Source organism: Pristis pectinata, chromosome 25, assembly GCF_009764475.1.
Source record: "Pristis pectinata isolate sPriPec2 chromosome 25, sPriPec2.1.pri, whole genome shotgun sequence".
Classification (NCBI taxonomy): Eukaryota; Metazoa; Chordata; class Chondrichthyes; order Rhinopristiformes; family Pristidae; genus Pristis; species Pristis pectinata.
Genome location: NC_067429.1, coordinates 11780088 through 11798882, shown reverse-complemented (window position 1 = coordinate 11798882; position 18795 = coordinate 11780088). Strand labels below are relative to the sequence as shown.

The following is an 18795-nucleotide window of genomic DNA, read 5'->3' as shown; positions in this document are numbered from 1 at the left end:
TTGCTCCACTTTCCTCCCATATATCAAAGACATGCGAGTTGGTAGGTTAATTGGCCATTATTAATTGTCCCTAATGTGTAGGTGAATGGTGGAATCTGGCAGGAATTGATGAGGATGTTGGGAGAGTAAAAAATGGGATTAACGTAGGGTTGGTATAAATGGGTGGTTGACAGTCAATGTGGACTCATGGGCTGTAGGGCCAGTTTCTGTGCTGTATCTCTCTTCCACAATATGGCTCTATCTTTGGTTATCAAGAATCTATCAGTCTTAAATTAATAACAACTGATCCGAGATTGATCATTAGCTACAGAAGAGAGTTCCAAATTTCCACGATTGAGGAGTTATAGAGTATTTCATAACTTAACCCCTGAAACCCTAGCTCTAAATATTAAATTAATCTTTTTGAGTCTAGACAAGTCTTTTAGGTTAATCCTAATTATTAGACTCTGTAATCCTGCACCCCAGCCATCAGAAATAGTCATAACTAATTAAACCTACTTAGGAAGCTGAGACAGATAGGGGCAATTTTCTGTAGAATGTCATTGATCTGAATTAGGTTGTTTTAAATTTTTTTAAATTTTATTTACAGCATGGTAACAGGCCCTTCCGGCCCAACGAGTCCGCGCCGCCCATTTTAAACCCAAATTAATCTACCCGTACGTCTTTGCAATGTGGGAGGAAACCGGAGCACCTGGAGGAAACCCACGCAGACACGGGGAGAACGTACAAACTCCTTACAGACAGCGACGGGAATCGAACCCCGATCGCTGGCGCTGTAATAGCGTCACGCTAACTGCTACGCTACCATGCCGCCCAATCAACTCAGCACCTATAGTCATATTTCTGTGCATCCTACACTAAGCCATTTCACACACTATAAGAGGTCAGTGATAAATAACAGTCACGGAAGGAATTTCTGTAAGTACAGCACATTAACAGTTGTTTGTGATGGAACTCTCAATGCGATCACTGAATCATTTTTGCTCCACTAACCTTTTCAATGTGGACTTCTCTGTTCTTTACTTACAGGTGCTGTGTTCTGGTGTTTACTTGACATCGTCCCCATTAAAAATGAGAAAGGGGAGGTTGTACTGTTCCTAGTCTCTTTTAAGGATGTCACAGATAACCGAGGCAAAGTCCATCAGGGAGACGGGAAGGAAGGTAGGAGCATCAATAGGTTATGTTATTTCAGTGATTTTATACAAATACTGTCACTACTGCTCAGTCTCAGAGCAGCCAACTCAGGCACAGATTTGATTTGCCACTTGTGGATTAACTGGTCACATTCCCCATATCCCGTTCAGAATCTTTTTGGAGCAGCCCAGGTCTTTTGAGGCTGGTGAAACCCAGGGGAATTTGCCATTGGCTCTTGAATGTGTCTACTGATAGTAATTTAAACTAATGGAATGACAATGTCATCACACGTACAAAGCAATGCTCTGTTACTTGGTAATGCGCTTGTGATTACAATTCATGCTATTAGTACAAACTATGATCAGCAGACATCACAGGGAATTCAGTGGCACAGAAAATAGAGCTGTTGCCTCATAGCTCCAGTGATCTGGGTTCAATCCTGGCCTCTGCTGTTGTCTGTGTGAAGTTTGCATGTTCTCCCTATGACTGCATGGGTTTCCTCCGGGTGCTCCAGTTTCCTCTAACATCCCAAAACTGTGTAGGTAATCCTTGAGATAAACTCTCTCTCCAAAATGGCCAAAGACTTGCAAACCTCAAATTCAAATCTGCATGCTACTTCAGCCATACGCAGGAAGTAGAGATTGTATTGACTGGTGTCGGCAGTGATAGGCAACCCAACCCACCTTCATATATTAATATCCATAATTCTGTAATATTGCTAAAAATGCAATCTGTTGTAATTAATGGCTTTGTTCACTTCAATATCTGCTGCGTGTTAAAGTATAATTGAGAGTTTCTCCCACTTTGTCACCTTGTGACTCCAAAACATTTTTAATGGTGATATTCTTTTTAAAGTTTAATCTTCTTAGTAATTTTTATTCTTTTTTATGCCAATGTGCTTTTTTAAAAAAAAATGTGCTGCAATTAATTAACATCAAAATGCTTGAAGTCTGTCACTTTTAAGGCAATGCTCACAGACTGTGGAAAATTATAGCTCAAAATCAAAACTCTTAAGTTTGCCCAATATTTGAAAGTGACCCTAAAGCTCCTGACAATTAATCCATGCTGTAATGTGTCAGCAATTACCCACATATTAAGTATTGGCTTAGATGCTCATAGGTCAATGGAGCACTGTGTTTAAAATCTAATATGTTTTTTCATGAAACCCTTAATGTTTCTTTATCATTGACAGCTGGAGTTTGTGAAACTTCTTTAGGGTATTAACATTTGAAAAAGTAATGAGTTCATAACAATATTTATTCATTACTGTAATCTGTTTTAAAATACTATTTCTAGTAAAGGAATTATTATTTACTAATATTGCAAGAAATTGTTTGATTTATCATGTTGGGAGCCATATACATTTCCCATAATGGTGCAGGAGTTCACTGTGAGTAGAATTTCAACACCATTGTGCTCCGTATGAACAGCCACAAGTGGAATCTGCTCTTCAACTGTTTGTACTATCCACAGGAGGTATGGAGGCACATGTGGGTGTAAAGTGGAATAGAGCCCATTCATAACCATATTTAAACAAGATGGTCATAACATGGAGATATGATGAGTTCTATGTTCTCTAAGCCATGGCCACCTTGAAAGACTAGATTCCATTCTCCATTTAACAATCATTCAGCATTGACAGCAACAAGCAAAGAAGTACATATTTTATATAAAGAATGATAAGATATATGTTTTCCCAAATAAATAATCCCATTGTAAAATTGAAGTGGTTGGTGATTATGCCTGACTCTGTGCTCATGAAGAACTTGATAGGCGTAGTAGGAGTACAGTAGACAAATAATCCAGACCTTTAATGGATTATTGATCCAGGGAGATGAGTTCAAATTACACATGGCAGCTGGGAAATTGAAATTTAATTCATCTAAAAAAAATCCAGAATAAAAAAAGAGGTAACCATAACAATCACTATGAAACTACTGGATTTCTAGAAAGGCCCATCTATTGTATTAGTTATGCCTTTCAGGCATGGAAAGCTGATGTCCTTGGTCTGGATTACATGTAACTCCAGACTCACACTAATGTGACTGATTCTCAGATGGCTTCTGAAATGGTCAAGCATGCCACACAGTTTAACGACAAGCAGAGAAAGGCAATGAACACTGGATTTGGAAACAATCCCATTATCCCCTGAATAAATAAAAAGCCACAAGGCATCTTCTGTACTCTGTCCATCCCCATGTTAATCTTCCAGTCAGATGCTTGAATTCCACCAGACGTTTGTGTTCATTCTCTTCTGCAATACTATATCATTCTATTCAGAGTGTAATTATTGCTTAATGTTATCAAAATGATTCACCACACACTCACTGGCCCTGAATTCTCTCTGCCCCCTCTTAGCGTATTCCCCCATCCCATTCCTCTCAAAGTCCATAACAGTTGCCGTCAGTCTTCTACAAATTAACTTAATCTCCTATTTCAGTGTCATACCCAGTTTGAAGTCTCTAGGCCTATAATCAAAAGATTGATCTGCACTGTGAATGGATGTTTCCCAGAACGGAGCACCATAGTGGTGTTTCTAATAAAGCTGCTTCCTCATGGCTCCAGTGACCCAGGTTCAATCCTGACCTCTGGTGCTGTCTGTGTGGAGTTTACATGTTCTCTCTGTTGGGTTTCCCTGGGGTTCTCCAGTTTCCTCCCACATCCCAAACACGTGTGGGTTGGTAAGTGAATTGTAAGTTGCTGTTAGTGTGTAGGTAAATGGTGGAATCTGGAGAGAGTTGATGGGAAGTTGATGGAATGAGAATTAAATGGGATTAACGTAAATGTGTGCTCGATGGTTGGTGTGGACAGTGAGCAGAAGGGCTTGTTTCTATGCTGTATGTCTCCATGACTCAATGAACTCTCAGTGTGTGTGTTATTCATTGCCAACCATTCTGAAAAGTAACTCCTCACCCACTGTCTTCAAAGCAATTTTTTAATCAAGTTTGTTATCCTCTCCTTGACTCCAGATTTCCAGTAGCCTCTTGTGGTGTACTGTAGAGAGCTTTGCTACTAGTTACATATATTTTTTTCCATTTTCCACGTGTTTACCACCTCAGTGGATGAACTTTATTAAGCATTGTCACCCCTTTGTACCCAAAGACATGGGTAATATCATCCTTAAGTGTCCCTACAATTTTTTGGATGTAGCAGTAAAACTAACTGACCAGTTCTCACTCGAAGTTGGTGGATTTGTCCAGAAAATAGTTTAAATGGCTAATGAAATCTTTGACTTTATCTCGAGGGCTGAAATGCAAAGAGCTGGAAGTTGTATTATAGCTGTACAGAGCTCTAACTGAACTCCTTCAAATGACTTCTTCACATCTGCAGCATATGTTGAGCATTGAAATGATTAAGTTAAAGAACAGATTGCACTGATTATTTCTGCATTCCTTTGAACACTAACAAATTCTCTATTTGAGGTGTGTAAGGTGACTAAAGGACTGACAGGGTAGATGGGTACAATCCAGTTTCTTGAGCAGGAAATGGAAATTAAAGCAGTATCTCCTTAAAATTGGAGCCATAATGACATCAAGAAGAAATATTTTGCACAAAGACCAGGCCTATGAACACTTCAGAATTAGAGTAGGTGTCTTCTTTTTGGGCAAGGGCTTTAAGGATAATGGAAGCACTAGGTGGATGGAGATTGGATACCAATCAGATATGAATCAATAATTGAATGACAGAATATGCTCAAGGGGTTCAGTGGCCAGCTCCTCCTCTTACGTTCCAAATTAACTATATTAGTTTTGAATCCCTTTCAAGAACAGGATATCTATTGATAAAAAAAACACGATGATGCCGGAGGACCTCAGCAGGCCAGGCAGCATCCATGGAGAAAAGCAGGCAGTCAACGTTTCAGGTCAGGACCCTGCATAAGGACTGATTTTGATAATATTGCTTCAGGCAATGAGATGCAGTTGGTGGGAGGTGTATAACTATCAGCAGTCTATTGAATAGCAAAGTTGATTTATTCAGAAAAAAACATGTTTAAAGAACAGAGGAAGCAATAACTTCTCCCAATAAGAGAAGGGTAACTTCTCCAGAAAACGCAATGGGCGGAGGATAGTTACATTTGAAATTCGGTGCATAAAATCATTCTCAAGCACTTACAGCTATGTTAGCATCAAGTTTGATTGACTGGAGACTCACTCATTCATCTTTCACTCTGATTTGCAACTAGCTGCAAACTTCAAAAACCATTTATTTTCCAGTTTCTTAACATATGTCCACTCAGTAGAGTACCTATTGTATAATTCCCATCGAGTCTGCAGCTTGCTCCTTCAAATTCCACTAGAATCTTTGACTTCACTTAGCTGATCTGATATAACTAAAATTTCCTTCCAGTCCATCACATTATCATTCCTATCAACCCAAACCTCATCAGACCCAACCCGATATCCCTCACTATTGGCTTTATCCTCCTCATAATTAACCCATTTCAACAATTCTGTTTTTACTGATATAATTTGTAAATTCATTCTGATGACATTTTTTCCTCTCATGGTCCTCTTTGACTTTCCTCAGTCCACTCAACTCCACTCCTTTGGGATTTAACAATCTACAAAACACCCCATCTTCTACTTCTTTTGGTTTCTGGATCTCTTCAAATATTGATGATATCCTGAGAACATGTTTATTCAGTAGATGTGCACTCACTATTAACAAAAAAATTCCTCCTATTGATCTACTCCACTGTGTGAAATTCCAACTTTACGCCAAAGGCATATGTTCTCAGTATGTGCTGATAGGTGACAAGTAACAACTGTGCTGCGGAAGGACCAGGCAACGTTCAAGTCCACAAAGATGGTGCCTAGCTACCCCCACCACCTTACCATTACGTTAAAAAGCATGGCCACAACTGGGCCCTCAATCATTAGGATCACCATTGACCAGAAACTTAACTGGACTGACCATTGAAAAGTTCAGGCCAAAGGTTTGGTATTCTGCAGTGAGTGACTTATCACTTCATACTAGAAAGTCTTTTGACTATCTACAGAGCATGTCAGGAGTGAAATGGAATGATACTCATCCAGACTCACCTAATCTGAGTAAGTATATCTCCAACAACATTCAAGCAACTCAAGCACAAAGCAGCCCACTTGATTAGCATCTAACAGGATAAACATGAGAGAGTCAGGGGGCAGAAGTGAGTGTAGTCGCTATTACTAAGGAGAAGGTGCTTGGGAAGCTGAAAGGTCTGAAGGTGGATAAGTCACCTGGACCAGATGGACTACACCTCATGGTTCTGAAAGAGGTAGCTGAAGAGATTGTGGAGGCATTAGTAGTGATCTTTCAAGAATCACTAGATCCAGAGGACTGGAAAATCACAAATGTCACTCCACTCTTTAAGAAGGGAGGGAGGCATAAGACAGGAAATGGTAGGTCAGTTAGCCTGACTTCAATGGTTGGTCAGATATTAGAGTTCATTATCAAGGATTAAGTTTCGGGGTACTTGGATAAAATAGGCCGAAGTCAGCATGGTTTCCTTGAGGGGAGATCTTGCCTGACAAATTTGTTGGAATTCTTTGAGGAAGTAACAGGCAGGATAGATAAAGGAGAGTCAGTGGATGTTGTTTACTTGGATTTTCAGAAGGCCTTTAAGAAGGTGCCACACATGAGGCTGCTAAACAAGATAGGAGCCCATGGTGTTACAGGAAAGGTACTAGCATGGATAGAAGATTGGCTGACTGGCAGAAGGCAAAGAGTGGGAATAAAGGGGGCCTTTCCTGGTTGGCTGCCTGTGATTAGTGGTGTTCCACAGGGGTTGGTGTTGGGTCCACTACTTTTCATGTTATACATTAATGATCTGGATGACAGAATTAATGGCTTTATGGCCAAGTTTGCAGACGTTACAAAGATATGTGGAGGAGCAGGTAATGTTGAGGAAGCAGGGAGTCTGCAGAAGGACTTGGGCAAGTTGGGAGAATGGGCAAAGAAATGGCAGATAGAATACAGTGTAGGGAAGTGTATGGTCATGTACTTTGGTAGAAGGAATAAAGGTGCAGACTATTTTCTAAATGGGGAGTGAATTCAGAAACCAGAGATGCCAAGGGTATTGGGAGTCCTAGTGCAGGATTCCCTAAAGGTTGAGTCGGTAGTAAGGAAGGCAAATGCAATGTTAGCATTCATTTCAAAAGGACTAGAATATAAAAGCAAGGATGTAATGCTGAGACTTTATAAGACATTGGTCAGACCACATTTGGAGTATTGTCAGCAGTTTTGGGCCTCATATGTGGCCCAAAGGATGTGCTGGCATTAGAGAGGGTCCAGAGGAGGTTTACAAGAATGACCCCAGGAATGAAAGGGTTAATGTATGAGGAGTGTTTGATGGTTCTGGGCCTGTAACACACTGGGGTTTAGAAGGTTGAGGGGGATCTCTTTGAAACCTATCAAATATTGAAAGGCCTGGACAGAGTGGACGTGGAGAGGATCGTTCCAGTAGTGGGAGAGTCTAGGACCAGAGGGCACAGCCTCAGAATAAAAGAATGTCCCTTTAGAACTGAGATGAGGAGGAATTTCTTCAGCCAGAGGGTGATGAATCTGTGGAATTCATTGCCACAGATAGCTGTGGAGGCCAAGTCATTGGGTATATTTAAAGTGGAGGTTGATCAGTTCTTGATTAGTGAGGGCGTCAAAGGTTACAGGGAGAAAGCAGGAGAATGGGGTTGAGAGGGAAAAATAAATCAACCATGATCGAATGACGGAACAGACTCAATGGGCTGAATGTCCTAATTCTGCTCCTATGTCTTATGGTCTTATTAACCTACCAACTTGCACACCTTTGGGATGTGAAGGAAACTGGAGCGCCCGCAAACTCCACACGGGCATTGCTGGAGGTCAGGATTGAACCCTGGTCACTGGACCTGTAAGGCAGCAGCTCTGCGAGCTGTGCCACTGTGCCGCACTATGGCTGTCAGGCTGCTCCTTCGGAGGGACCTCAACAGTACACACCTGGGACCTCATTACGCATGACTAGGTCAGAGGGTCAGCTCAATCAGCACCTCCACATCTGACTCAGGTAGTGTGGATGGGGACCATGAGCAACAGGCTAAATCTGGCTCAACTCCACAGAGTATCTAAAGGCTTGAAATGTTTGCTTGGAATGAACATCAGTAATAAATGTCACATTCAAATTTGTTGACGATTTTAAACTTTATTCACACTGTGACATGAATATTTATGTCTGATTTCCTCCAATAATTATTCTGTTTGTATTACCCTGAGAAATAAATATTATAGAAAGTTCATCACTGGCAAACATATGGCAAGCTTAGCATCAATTATCATTTGAAAAGGCAACCAAAGCACCAACCTCAATCTATAGGGAATGCTTAAATTAACAAAGTGTCCCATGAAGCATTGTAAAATAAAATGATACGGAGCTACATGAGGAGATATTAAGAAAGATGAGATAAAGCTGGTTCAAAGGTGCAGGTCTTCGGAAGTATTTTTAAGGATGAAAAGGTCAAGGTTTATGGAGGGAAATCCAAAGCCTTGGACCTTGATAGCACAGGTTTCCTTTGGGTGCTTCAGTTTCCTTCCACATCTCAAAGACGTGCGGGTTGGTAGGTTAATTGGCTGTAAATTGCCCCTAGTGTGGAGGTGAGTTGTAAAAATTGGGGGGAGTAGATGTGAATATGGGGAGAATAACGTAGGATTAGTGTAAATGGGTGGTTGAAGGTTAGTGTGGACTCGATGGGCCAAGGGGCTTGTTTCCATGCTGTACCTCTCTGTGACGTGATGATACGGTTGTCGTTATTGGAGTGATTGAATTCAGGGATGATAAAAGAAGCCAGAATTGGAACATTGGTACGGAGGGTTGGAGGGCTGGAGGATGATGCGGGAGATAGCAAGTTCATGGAGGGAAGGAAAGCAAGGATGAGAATATTAAAGTCAGGGCACCAATTAATAGGCAGGCAATATAACAGGGTAGAGGTGAAGTGATAAACTTCAAAAAAAAATGACAGTTCAGACTAGTGACTGGTAACTTTAGATCTGGTGTCAGAAAACTTAAAGTCATCAAGATTTGCAATGACAGAAATCATCTAAGAACTCTTCAACATCATTATGACGATCTTACAGAATCATGGAATTGTTGGTGAACAGGAGTCCATTTGGCACATCTGTGCTATGCCAGTGCAGTCTGTTCAGTCCCATGCCACCTCCCTACCCCCAAAGACTCTGCACAATACTGTCTCTCGAGTGTCCATCCAATTCCTTTTTGAAAGCCCTCTTTATTCTGCCTCCACCATTCTTACAATTCCAGATCATAACTTTTCTGAGAAAATAACAATTTTCACATTCCTCCATATCTCCTGCCCAGTACTTTAAATCTATGTCCCCTGGTCCTGCCCATCCATTCTGGGGCTGACTTCTGTCTATTTACCCAAATTAAACCCACTGCAATCCTGCACACCTCCATCGAGTCTCCTCCCAACCTTCTTTTCCCACGCTGGTCAAGAAAGAATGACACCTTCAAGGAGAACAACCCCAATTTCTGCAGTTTAGCATGATTTCTTCTCTGACATCTGCAGGGAGTTTCTGAAAGATTGAGCCAGTGTTCATCGTATCTTATAAACTTGCAGCATTTCCTCAGTTCTTTGCAGATCAGCTCACAAAGAGTGGCCGGCAACTTGAATGATTCTGATGACCCATCGGAGGGGCTGGCGACTCTCAACCTTCTCCCCTTCCTCTGCTGCCTCACTTTGTGTTGCCTGGTGTTAGATTTTATGTTCTCCTTCTGTTCTTCCCCACAGAGGAGAAGCACAAAAACAAAAAGGGAGGTGGGTCCCACTTCAGTGCCGCACGTAGACAGGGCCGAACAGTCCTCTACCGTCTGACCAGCCACCTTCAGAAACAAGACAAAAGTAAAGTTGCTCTGAATAACGTGAGTATGTCCCTTCCCTATGTACATAATGATTTTATTATTCTGTTAATGAGAATGAATGGTAGCAACCCCTTATTTCCTGACATGTAAACCATGGCTTGAGATGTCGTGCGTTTGTGTTTATTTTAAAATTGTTCCGCTCTCATTTGGACTGAACAACTTTGTTGAAAGAGGTAAGGAATTGTCAAGAGCCTTAAGGCAGTGTCCAGTGATTGACATCCTGGTGAATTTTAATTAAATGACACTAGGCTTCTACAGGGTCAGGGCATGGCAAGCATCCAGCACCAGCCCAACAGTTCAACACACCAAGGGCCTGTGGAGGAGCCACAGCTGATACTGAATCTTGGTAGGTCATGGAGAGCTGCTCAGCTCTGTGAAATAAGGGAAATGAATCTCTGCCTCTCCTGAATACACATTGTAAGCCATAGATTACCAAACAGCAGTAAAGTAGCTATTGAGTCACTTATGAATAATAAGATCGTGTGCAGAACAGAATTTAATTTCCTACTCCGAGCTACAGTGTGAGCCAGCTATCATGCATCGTTGAGAAGTTGTATCTTAAGTTTCTGTTGTGGCATGCTGTTTAACTATAATCAACTCTCCCCTAAATGTTCTTCCTACCCCTCAATGTTCATCCCTGTGTGTTCTTCCTTTGCCTGTCATCTTCACTGGGTTGCAGTCAGGGCTCATCGCCCTCCCTTACTCCAACCCATCAGTATGCATTAAACATAACAGCATTCTTCCATTTCTGACTCATGGCTGGATTGTATATTTACTGCAGGAGAACTTTTGGAGGATGAGGGAGGAATTTCAGGTCACGATCCCTTTTGCCCATTTTCCTATGCTGTGCTCTGCTGGAAGTGTGACTACTGCCGTTTCACAGCCGGTGGTTTTGATGCATTGTATATGCAAGTTGGCTCCAAAACAAGATACCTTTAAGGGCCATAGGATGCTGCTTAAAGAACATCAGGAAAGTTCTTAGTGGTTATAATCAATATATCTGAGAGGAACAGGCATCATCTCCTGATTCACAAAGGGCAAATAGCCTCTTGTAGCTGCTGAGCCACTGATACTCCATCCTCTGGCTTAACCCTTTACACACCATTTCTGCAGGTTCTGAGGTGGCTCATCTGGAATCCACAGATTCTGCCACAGGTGAGGCAGGAGGTGGGTACATGGGTGGTTGGGGGGTAGTGTACTCCTGCTGTTTATGTGGGCTGTATGCTTTCAACAAATGGGCAAGAGTTTCTCAATGCCATTCAAACTTCTCCTTCTCCATTTGGAACAGTCATGGCCCAGGGATTCTCTGGAAGTGGTGGGGTGTACGACTTTTCCAAGGAGGCATTGAGAAGCCAAGATCTCTTCACAGGGTAGCCCAGACGTTGTGGATTGTTCACAACACTTGGAAGTCTGCAGATTGTATGTGAGGTGCTGACCAGGAAAGTTATTATTATGTGAGACCTTCAGTGTTAACTTCCATGCACCAATATTTCCATGGATCCTGGGGTTAGACTGATGGAGATACTGGAGTAGATTAGGCAGCTGTCAGTCCAAGTCATTGATATGTGTCATGGCACTACTGATGCGGATGTCCTTTTAATCTCACCCTCAGACAATTACGTAATCTAAAAGGTGCCCATTGCCTGGATCAGTGTGTTGTCATGAGGTCTTGTGCTTGTCTCTCTATCACAACTGAGTGTCGATTATGTCAAGGCCATGCACCAAGGACTTGGTCAAAAGGAGAACTGTGTTGGAATTAGCTTTCCCTTCTCCATCTTTCCCAATCAAGGCTTTGCCAGAGAATTCTATCTTTTCCTGGCATTGAAATCATCTGGGAGGATCAATTTGTCTCCCTTTGGGAAGAGTCTTTCCAGGATCAGAACAGACATCCTTGTTGGCCACATCTGTACCTTCCATAGTTGGGACACTTGTGCTCATGACCATAGCAAACTCATTCCACATTAGAATGAGCAGAGGGTTATGATATGTTCACTTTTCCCACAAGGAGAGCCAGTGAGTCACCAAGCCAGCTCATTCCTGACACTAAAACCCACTGCAATGAAGGTTTTGTTTTTTCCTCCTGTTTACCCTTCCACCTTGTTCTTTGAGCTGCCCATTTCTTGCCTATGATGTCGATGTCAATGTCAAAGCATCTGAGTTCCTGGGCAATAATAATGGATCTCCTGGCACCAGGAGGATCCTGTTCCAAGTTCCTCTATGACTCTCTGAAATGGGTTGAGTAAAGTGAAGGAGAGCTGAAGGGAAGAGATCCCCCATGTTAACCGGCCTTCCGGGGGACTTTATCCCCTGCCCTGCTGTGCACAGCAGTGTCCTGGGGTCCATAATAATGTCAGCCCCTTGACCCAAGTTTGGCACCATCTGCTTCCCGTACTGCAGCCCTGCCGTTGCTGAGGGAACGCTGCTCAAGGGCTTGGGGGTTTTCTCCAGACTGGGGAGTGAAGGACTTGTGGAGGCCTTGAACGAAGGGACTGGTGAAGTGGGCGTAGTGACGTAGAGGTCCAGGAGGAGGGGTGGTTGGTCCTGGGAAGGAAGAAGATGGCCAGTTAGCAAGGTGGAGAGGGTATAAGGGTTGGAGGAAGGGAGTCTGAGGGAGTTGGTTAAGGGGCAGGAGGACGCTGAAGGTGAAAAGATTGAGGGTGAGAGGGATCAGGGCATTGGATAGGATGGATGGAAGTGAGGCAAGGGCACCTGTATCTGAGCCCGTGTGTGTGTGTGTGTGTGCGTGTGTTTGTGTGTGAGAGAGAGAGAGAAACAAAGAGAGTGTGAAATGAAAGCTGCCTTCACACATTTCCACTTAAGAGTGCTAACAACTTTATACACTTCACTTAAACTGCACCCTGTTTCCAAGGAAACTACCTCAGCCAAATCCTCACAACTGAGCTTCCAAAGCCCTGGTAGAACCTTGTAAATTCTTTTGTAGCTTATCTAGTGCCAGTACATTCTTCCTGGTAAGGGATTGAATGTCATTACTCTTCAAGGTCTGTAACCCTAACAGAAAGCAGAACCACCAGTGATTTTTAAACCCATTCAATCTGAAGCCTAATGGTAAGGAAATCCAGCACAAAGTGAAAAGGACAGACAGTTTTCATGCAGGTCCCACATGAATGTATAATCCCAATATACTTACCTTTCAAAAAATAATGAAATCTGTAGTAATGAAGTTGCTTTTAAAATAAAGAAGTTAACATGCTTGAAATTTATTCAGGGTTTCAGATTAGCAATTTCCTATTTTCCTTGGGGACTGCCTGAAACTCCCCAAGGGTGAAATCACCTCTTTAAACCCTGCAGTAAAGGGGTTGCAGTGAAGTCAGCTGTCGTGTGATTCAAAGCAAGTTCCACTCTGTTGAAATGTCCAAAATAAACTGCCTTGTGTAGGCGCAAAAGCTTTGCCGACTGCACTTCCTCTCCTGAACCTTAATCAAGTTTCCCTTTGCTGGAAGGATTTCTGTGCTTCTGACAGAGCATCACTTTATGCTGAGTTCATTTCTGTCACACTTTGACAGATTGCATTAGTAGGTTGTAGAGCAAAGTATAATTCTCCATCAACTTCAATCAGACAGAACCAAACTGAAGCAGACACTCTGTGGTTAAAAGCAACCCTTTTCATTAACGGCCTGAGGATTGACTGTTCTTTTTTGCCACAGCTTAAAGTGTATTTGAACTACACACATTTCTGTGATTTAAATGCACTTTAAGAAGTCCGGTTTTCTGATTATCTGTACAGAGTGCAATATTTCAGGAAGGAATGTGATCTTAATCAACTTGTTTTAGGACTTTTACAATACGAAGCTGTGATTTTCAAAAAAGAATGTATTTTATCCATTTTTATTTTTAAGTATAAGTTAATAAATGGCCCTTCTAACATTCTTATTGATCTTTCTATCTGAGATAATGCATACACTAAAGACAATATATCATTTTATTTATCAAGAGTTTGGATTAATCTTTCTCTTCCTATTTAATAAACATGATGAAATATTTTAAATAGATTCAAGCAGAAAATGCCTAAACAATACTTTAGAAATATATCTATTGAATCTACTGTACAGAAAATATATTGTCCTCCATCACCAATTAAATGACAGTATTATTTCTGTCTGACTTTCCAGTCATGTTTGCAAAATAATGGTACAAACAGATGTTCAACAGCTGTTGGGCAGATGCATCTAGGAGTCAGGTCAACATAGGTTTGGCTCTGATTGTTACCCCCTGTTAATACTTCTGTAGAGGAAATTTAACCTAACATGCTGAGTTGAACGGTAGTTTAAAACCTCATCAAATGCCGATCTCTACTGGCTTCAGTGGAGAGTGAAGTCAGATGGGTTTGTAAAACCAGTGTGTGTGCAATCATGCCGGTTTCCTAATGGATTGGTGCGGTTAGAATTGCCCCCCTTTGTTCTCTAAATTCAGTCTGTAGATGGTGGCTTTGATGAGGAGCCCAGGACTGCAGCTGTAAAATCAACCCCACCCTGACAAGCAACATCTTTTGAAGGGAAAGGTTTGTCAGTGTGGTGGGGGAGAACAAAGAGAACATTTAAAAAAAAGAAAATTTTGATTTTTTTCTGCAGGTGAACAGTCCTTAATGTGCAACATTTAAATCTGCGAATTGTTATCAGCTTCCAAAACTTGGCTACACTGAAGTCAAGGAAACCAAATTTTGCAAGAGGAATTCACTGCATTGACACAACTATATCAAGTGTTCAGCACCAGATATTGAAGGACAACTTCATTGGAGAGTAAACCTTATGTACAGCAAATTTTAAAGTATCTTCTCATCTAAAGATTACACTAAAAACTGTACATCGTCACCCATCTTCCTAAATATATTAGCTCATTGTAGGCAGACCTCAGACTCTGGGCCTTTTTAAATAGATTTATTATATACAGTATTATTATGTTGGTCCATATTTTAAACTCCCTGATCTGGCCTTGCAGTCTTAAGAATGTTCCTTTACTGGGATTTCCATGTAAATAATTGTCAGAAGTATTTTAGCAGACTAAGAGAATGACAACCTGTCAGTAGTTAATTATCCTGGTTGAGAGATGATCCCCATCCCAAAGGCTTTAGTCTTTGTGATTGGGCAGTGCAGAAGCAGCCCACTAATCAATTGAGTCGTCTGGGCAAATTCTGAGGATGGTCCTCAATCTGCATTTAATTAATTAATTCAGTTGACTCATGGAAATAGAAACCTTGAGGTAGAAGCTCATCCTCTGTTGCTTGCCCTATAGTAGCTTCAATGGAGCTGAAATTTGGAAGTGGATTTTAACAAGTAGCTTTTAGAACATGAGATCACCTACTAATTTTTACCCTCTTGCATAACGATGGGCAAATTGACGATGATCTGAAAACAATATATTTATATATGAAAACATTATATCTCGCTATAATGCCCTCTGCAGTAAAATTGCCTTTATCTGCCTTCATATATAATAAAGGGCTCATGGAAAGAGTACTGGAGGATGTCCATGAAACCATATAATCCTGCAATAATCCTGCATTTCCATGAGAGGAAAAATGGTCACAATGCAAAGAGAGATTGAAACATCCTTACAAGGGCCAGAGGTCCTACTTGTTTGCCAGACTAGTGCTTTCATTATGAGTGGAATTAGAGATAATGCAGGCTACCACTGGCAAAGCGACAGCTAATGTCTGTAAATGCACACTGAACACTCTGTCCATTTAACTGTCACTCAGTGTGATGGGGGGATTTGGAAGGCACAGCATGCCTGTCAAATGTGATTCATTTATTTGAATTGGCTGAATTGTAAAAAAACTCTTTACGCCTTCCCTTGCCTTTTGCAAGCTCCACAACAACCACTGATAACTGCAGCTCAGTTGGCGGCCTTCTTGCTCTCCAGTCAGAGGTTCAAGTCTCAATCCAAAAGTTTAAGCATTAAATCCCAGACAGAAGGAATGGAACACTGTTGGGGCTGTTGCCTTTTGATGAGATGTTAATCCAAAATCCCGTCCACCCCTTCAGATGGCTATCAACAATCCCTCAGATCTTGGTAGAGGGAGTAATTTGTAATTGGTTTGTTATTGTTACATGTACTGATATTCAGTGAAAAGCTTTGTTTGCATCCAAACAGATCATTCCACACATAAGTACATCGGGGGCAGTTATAGAGGAAGTGCAATGCAGATAGACAATTAAGGTGCAAAGACAATTAAGGTGCAAAGACTGACTTGGCCCCAGTGTCCTGACCAATACATTTTACTTGTCAACATTCCCAACAAAGATTATCCAGCCATTATTACTTTGGAGTGGAAACTTGTTTTGCACAAACTGACTGCTATATTTCCAACATTGCAGCAATGACCACATTTCATTGGTTGTAAAGCACTTTGAAATACTTGAATGGAACATGAAAATCAGTGTACAAATAAAAGTCTTCTTTTCTTCATGTGTCCTAAAAAAAAGCATATCTTATTTGAACAAGAAAGCACTTGTAGTGGATTAAGGCAGGGGAGAAGAAAATATTCTTTAGAATAGTATAGATGTTGGAAATCTAAAATGAAAGAACAGAAAATGCTGGGAAATCTCAACCTGTCAGTCAGTCCCTGTGGAGGAAATAGACAGGTTCTCATTTCAGGCATGGACCTTTCATCAAGAGACCTGAATCATTCACTCCACAGGGACTGACTGGCCTGTGGCTTCTAGCAGTTCCCTCTTCCAAAAACACATTTACATTAATTTCACCCATGAGTCATGCTAAAGTAGAACTGAATTACAGGCCTCTACAGTTCAAAGCTCTTGTTTGCCATGAGTTGTTGACAGAAGGAAAGGGGTAGTATCACTTATCAACACATCCTGTGGGTAATGAGATTAAATTTGATGTTTTCTGTCAGTTGTCTAGACTTGGATCTTCTCAGGTAAGGTACAGTGAGGCACAGCCTTCAGAAAATATTTCTTCAGGATCAGTACAAAATTGCTGCCTTATCTGTTACGTAGAAAAGAACTATCTAATTGTGTGTCATCATCCCTAAATAAATAAAATTAATTCAAGTTTCTAGCACTATATTTTATTGACTTTTATAGTTTGGAGTTAATTGGAAAGGGATTCAGTTCTTCATTGTTCTATTAATCTCTGGAACAAGCCTGGTAACATCCCCATCATATATGAACAAAGAATGTTTGTGGATCCTTGTAAAGACATCATATGTGTCCTGTTTAAGTGTCTTTCTCTGCCCTGTTTGTTACTGATGTGTTGCTGTGAGTGACTCCTGTTAGTCGATGTTGGTTCCTTACTCTCTCTTTATTGTTACTCCATTTGCATGTACTCAATGGACAGGAAACTGAAAGCTCCCAGTCGGGAATGTTTGTAAGTAAAACCTGATCACGTATTGATACGCCCCTGCTTGCTGCTGTTGACACTTTGGTGCACAAGTCATGCTGTTATACATGTGGCTTTTACATTGGAACTTAAGGCAAGAAACTGACCCTGATTAATAATCAGGCTGGCTATAAGTATGAAAGTACATTTACATCTGACAGAAAAAAAACTCGCATCTCAAAAATACAATTTATAGAGGCTCCTGGGTATAATTTGCTTCTTTTTAGGCACTCTGCATAAAACCTCAGATTTGCAGGAATTGCCTTCACAGATTTAAGGTTTATTATGCAACAAGTTACTAAGATTTCAATGCCCACTCAAAATGGTTTTCATTTTGCGGTGACAATTAAGTTGCAACGTAACACCAGAGTTGGTAGTGTATTGTCAGAGGCCCTAGAAGCAGGTAGATGGATTTGGCATGTTTATTAATCTAGAAGATGTGAGCATCACAAGCAAGGCCAACATTTAACATTCATCCATATGTGACCTTGCGGAGGTGATAATGAACATCTTCTTGTTCCACTGTAGTCCCACAGAGCTTTTGGGTAGGGAGTTCCAGCTTTTAGAGCAAGTGATGATGAAGGAATGGAAATTGCCTCTAATTCAAGACCATAGAGAGAACTCTTAAGTGGTGGCATTCCTATGCACCTGCTTCCCATTTCTTGATGGTAGAGATGGAAATAGGGAAAATGTTGCTTAACAGAAGCCTTGGCAAATTGCTGGTGTGTATTTTGTTCTTGTGACAACTAGAGCCACAGTGTGCTAGTCTAGGACAGAGTGAATGAACTGGGTGAAGGGTGTGTCCTGGATATATCTTTAAGTTTACCCCAATTAAAGTATTCAAGGGTTGGGATCTTCTGCCTACATTCTAAAATGATCCTTTGGGAGGGGAGTTTCATACATGACTGATTACATGCATTCCCTGGACGGGTGAATTATAGTTAATAAGGTCACGTAAATGAGGTAATACCCAAGCTAGTTTGTTACTGGAGCTTTTAATTTAATCCCAATTCCCTGTTCTTTTTTTTGGACCTGTACTTTTCCACACCACAACTGTTTATCTAATTCCATCTTGAACGTTATGCTTCATAGCAACAATCCCTTGTTAGACTGCATTCAAAAACTGAAGGCACCTTATGTGATTTTTTTTTAAGAATGTCGCAAGTCCTGCTTGTACAATAGCTCAGAGCAAAGGTCTGAAACATCAAAAATCCAAACTTAATGGAGCAAATCATCTTCAAGATATATTAATTAATGCAAACAAACCAAATAAATATGTAATAAACATTTCATGCAGTTTTATGTTGTGTTATAGTATAATAGTATTTATTTACTTATAAAGCATAACATGACATATAAAAATTATATCAAGTGCACAAAATCTGATTTTATCCATAATCCTAAGTACCAAGGGA

At 41.0% G+C, this 18795-nt stretch overlaps 1 protein-coding gene across 1 annotated transcript in view; it reads left to right on the top strand.

Annotated features, from left to right (window-relative positions):
• kcnh4b (potassium voltage-gated channel, subfamily H (eag-related), member 4b) overlaps positions 1-18795 on the top strand; it is a 192904-nt gene that overhangs the window by 64597 nt on the left and 109512 nt on the right. Inside the window, exons 3-4 of the mRNA XM_052038383.1 lie at positions 1030-1161; positions 9894-10024. Coding sequence (XP_051894343.1) covers positions 1030-1161; positions 9894-10024 — 263 coding nt within the window. The remainder of the gene's footprint in view (positions 1-1029; positions 1162-9893; positions 10025-18795) is intronic.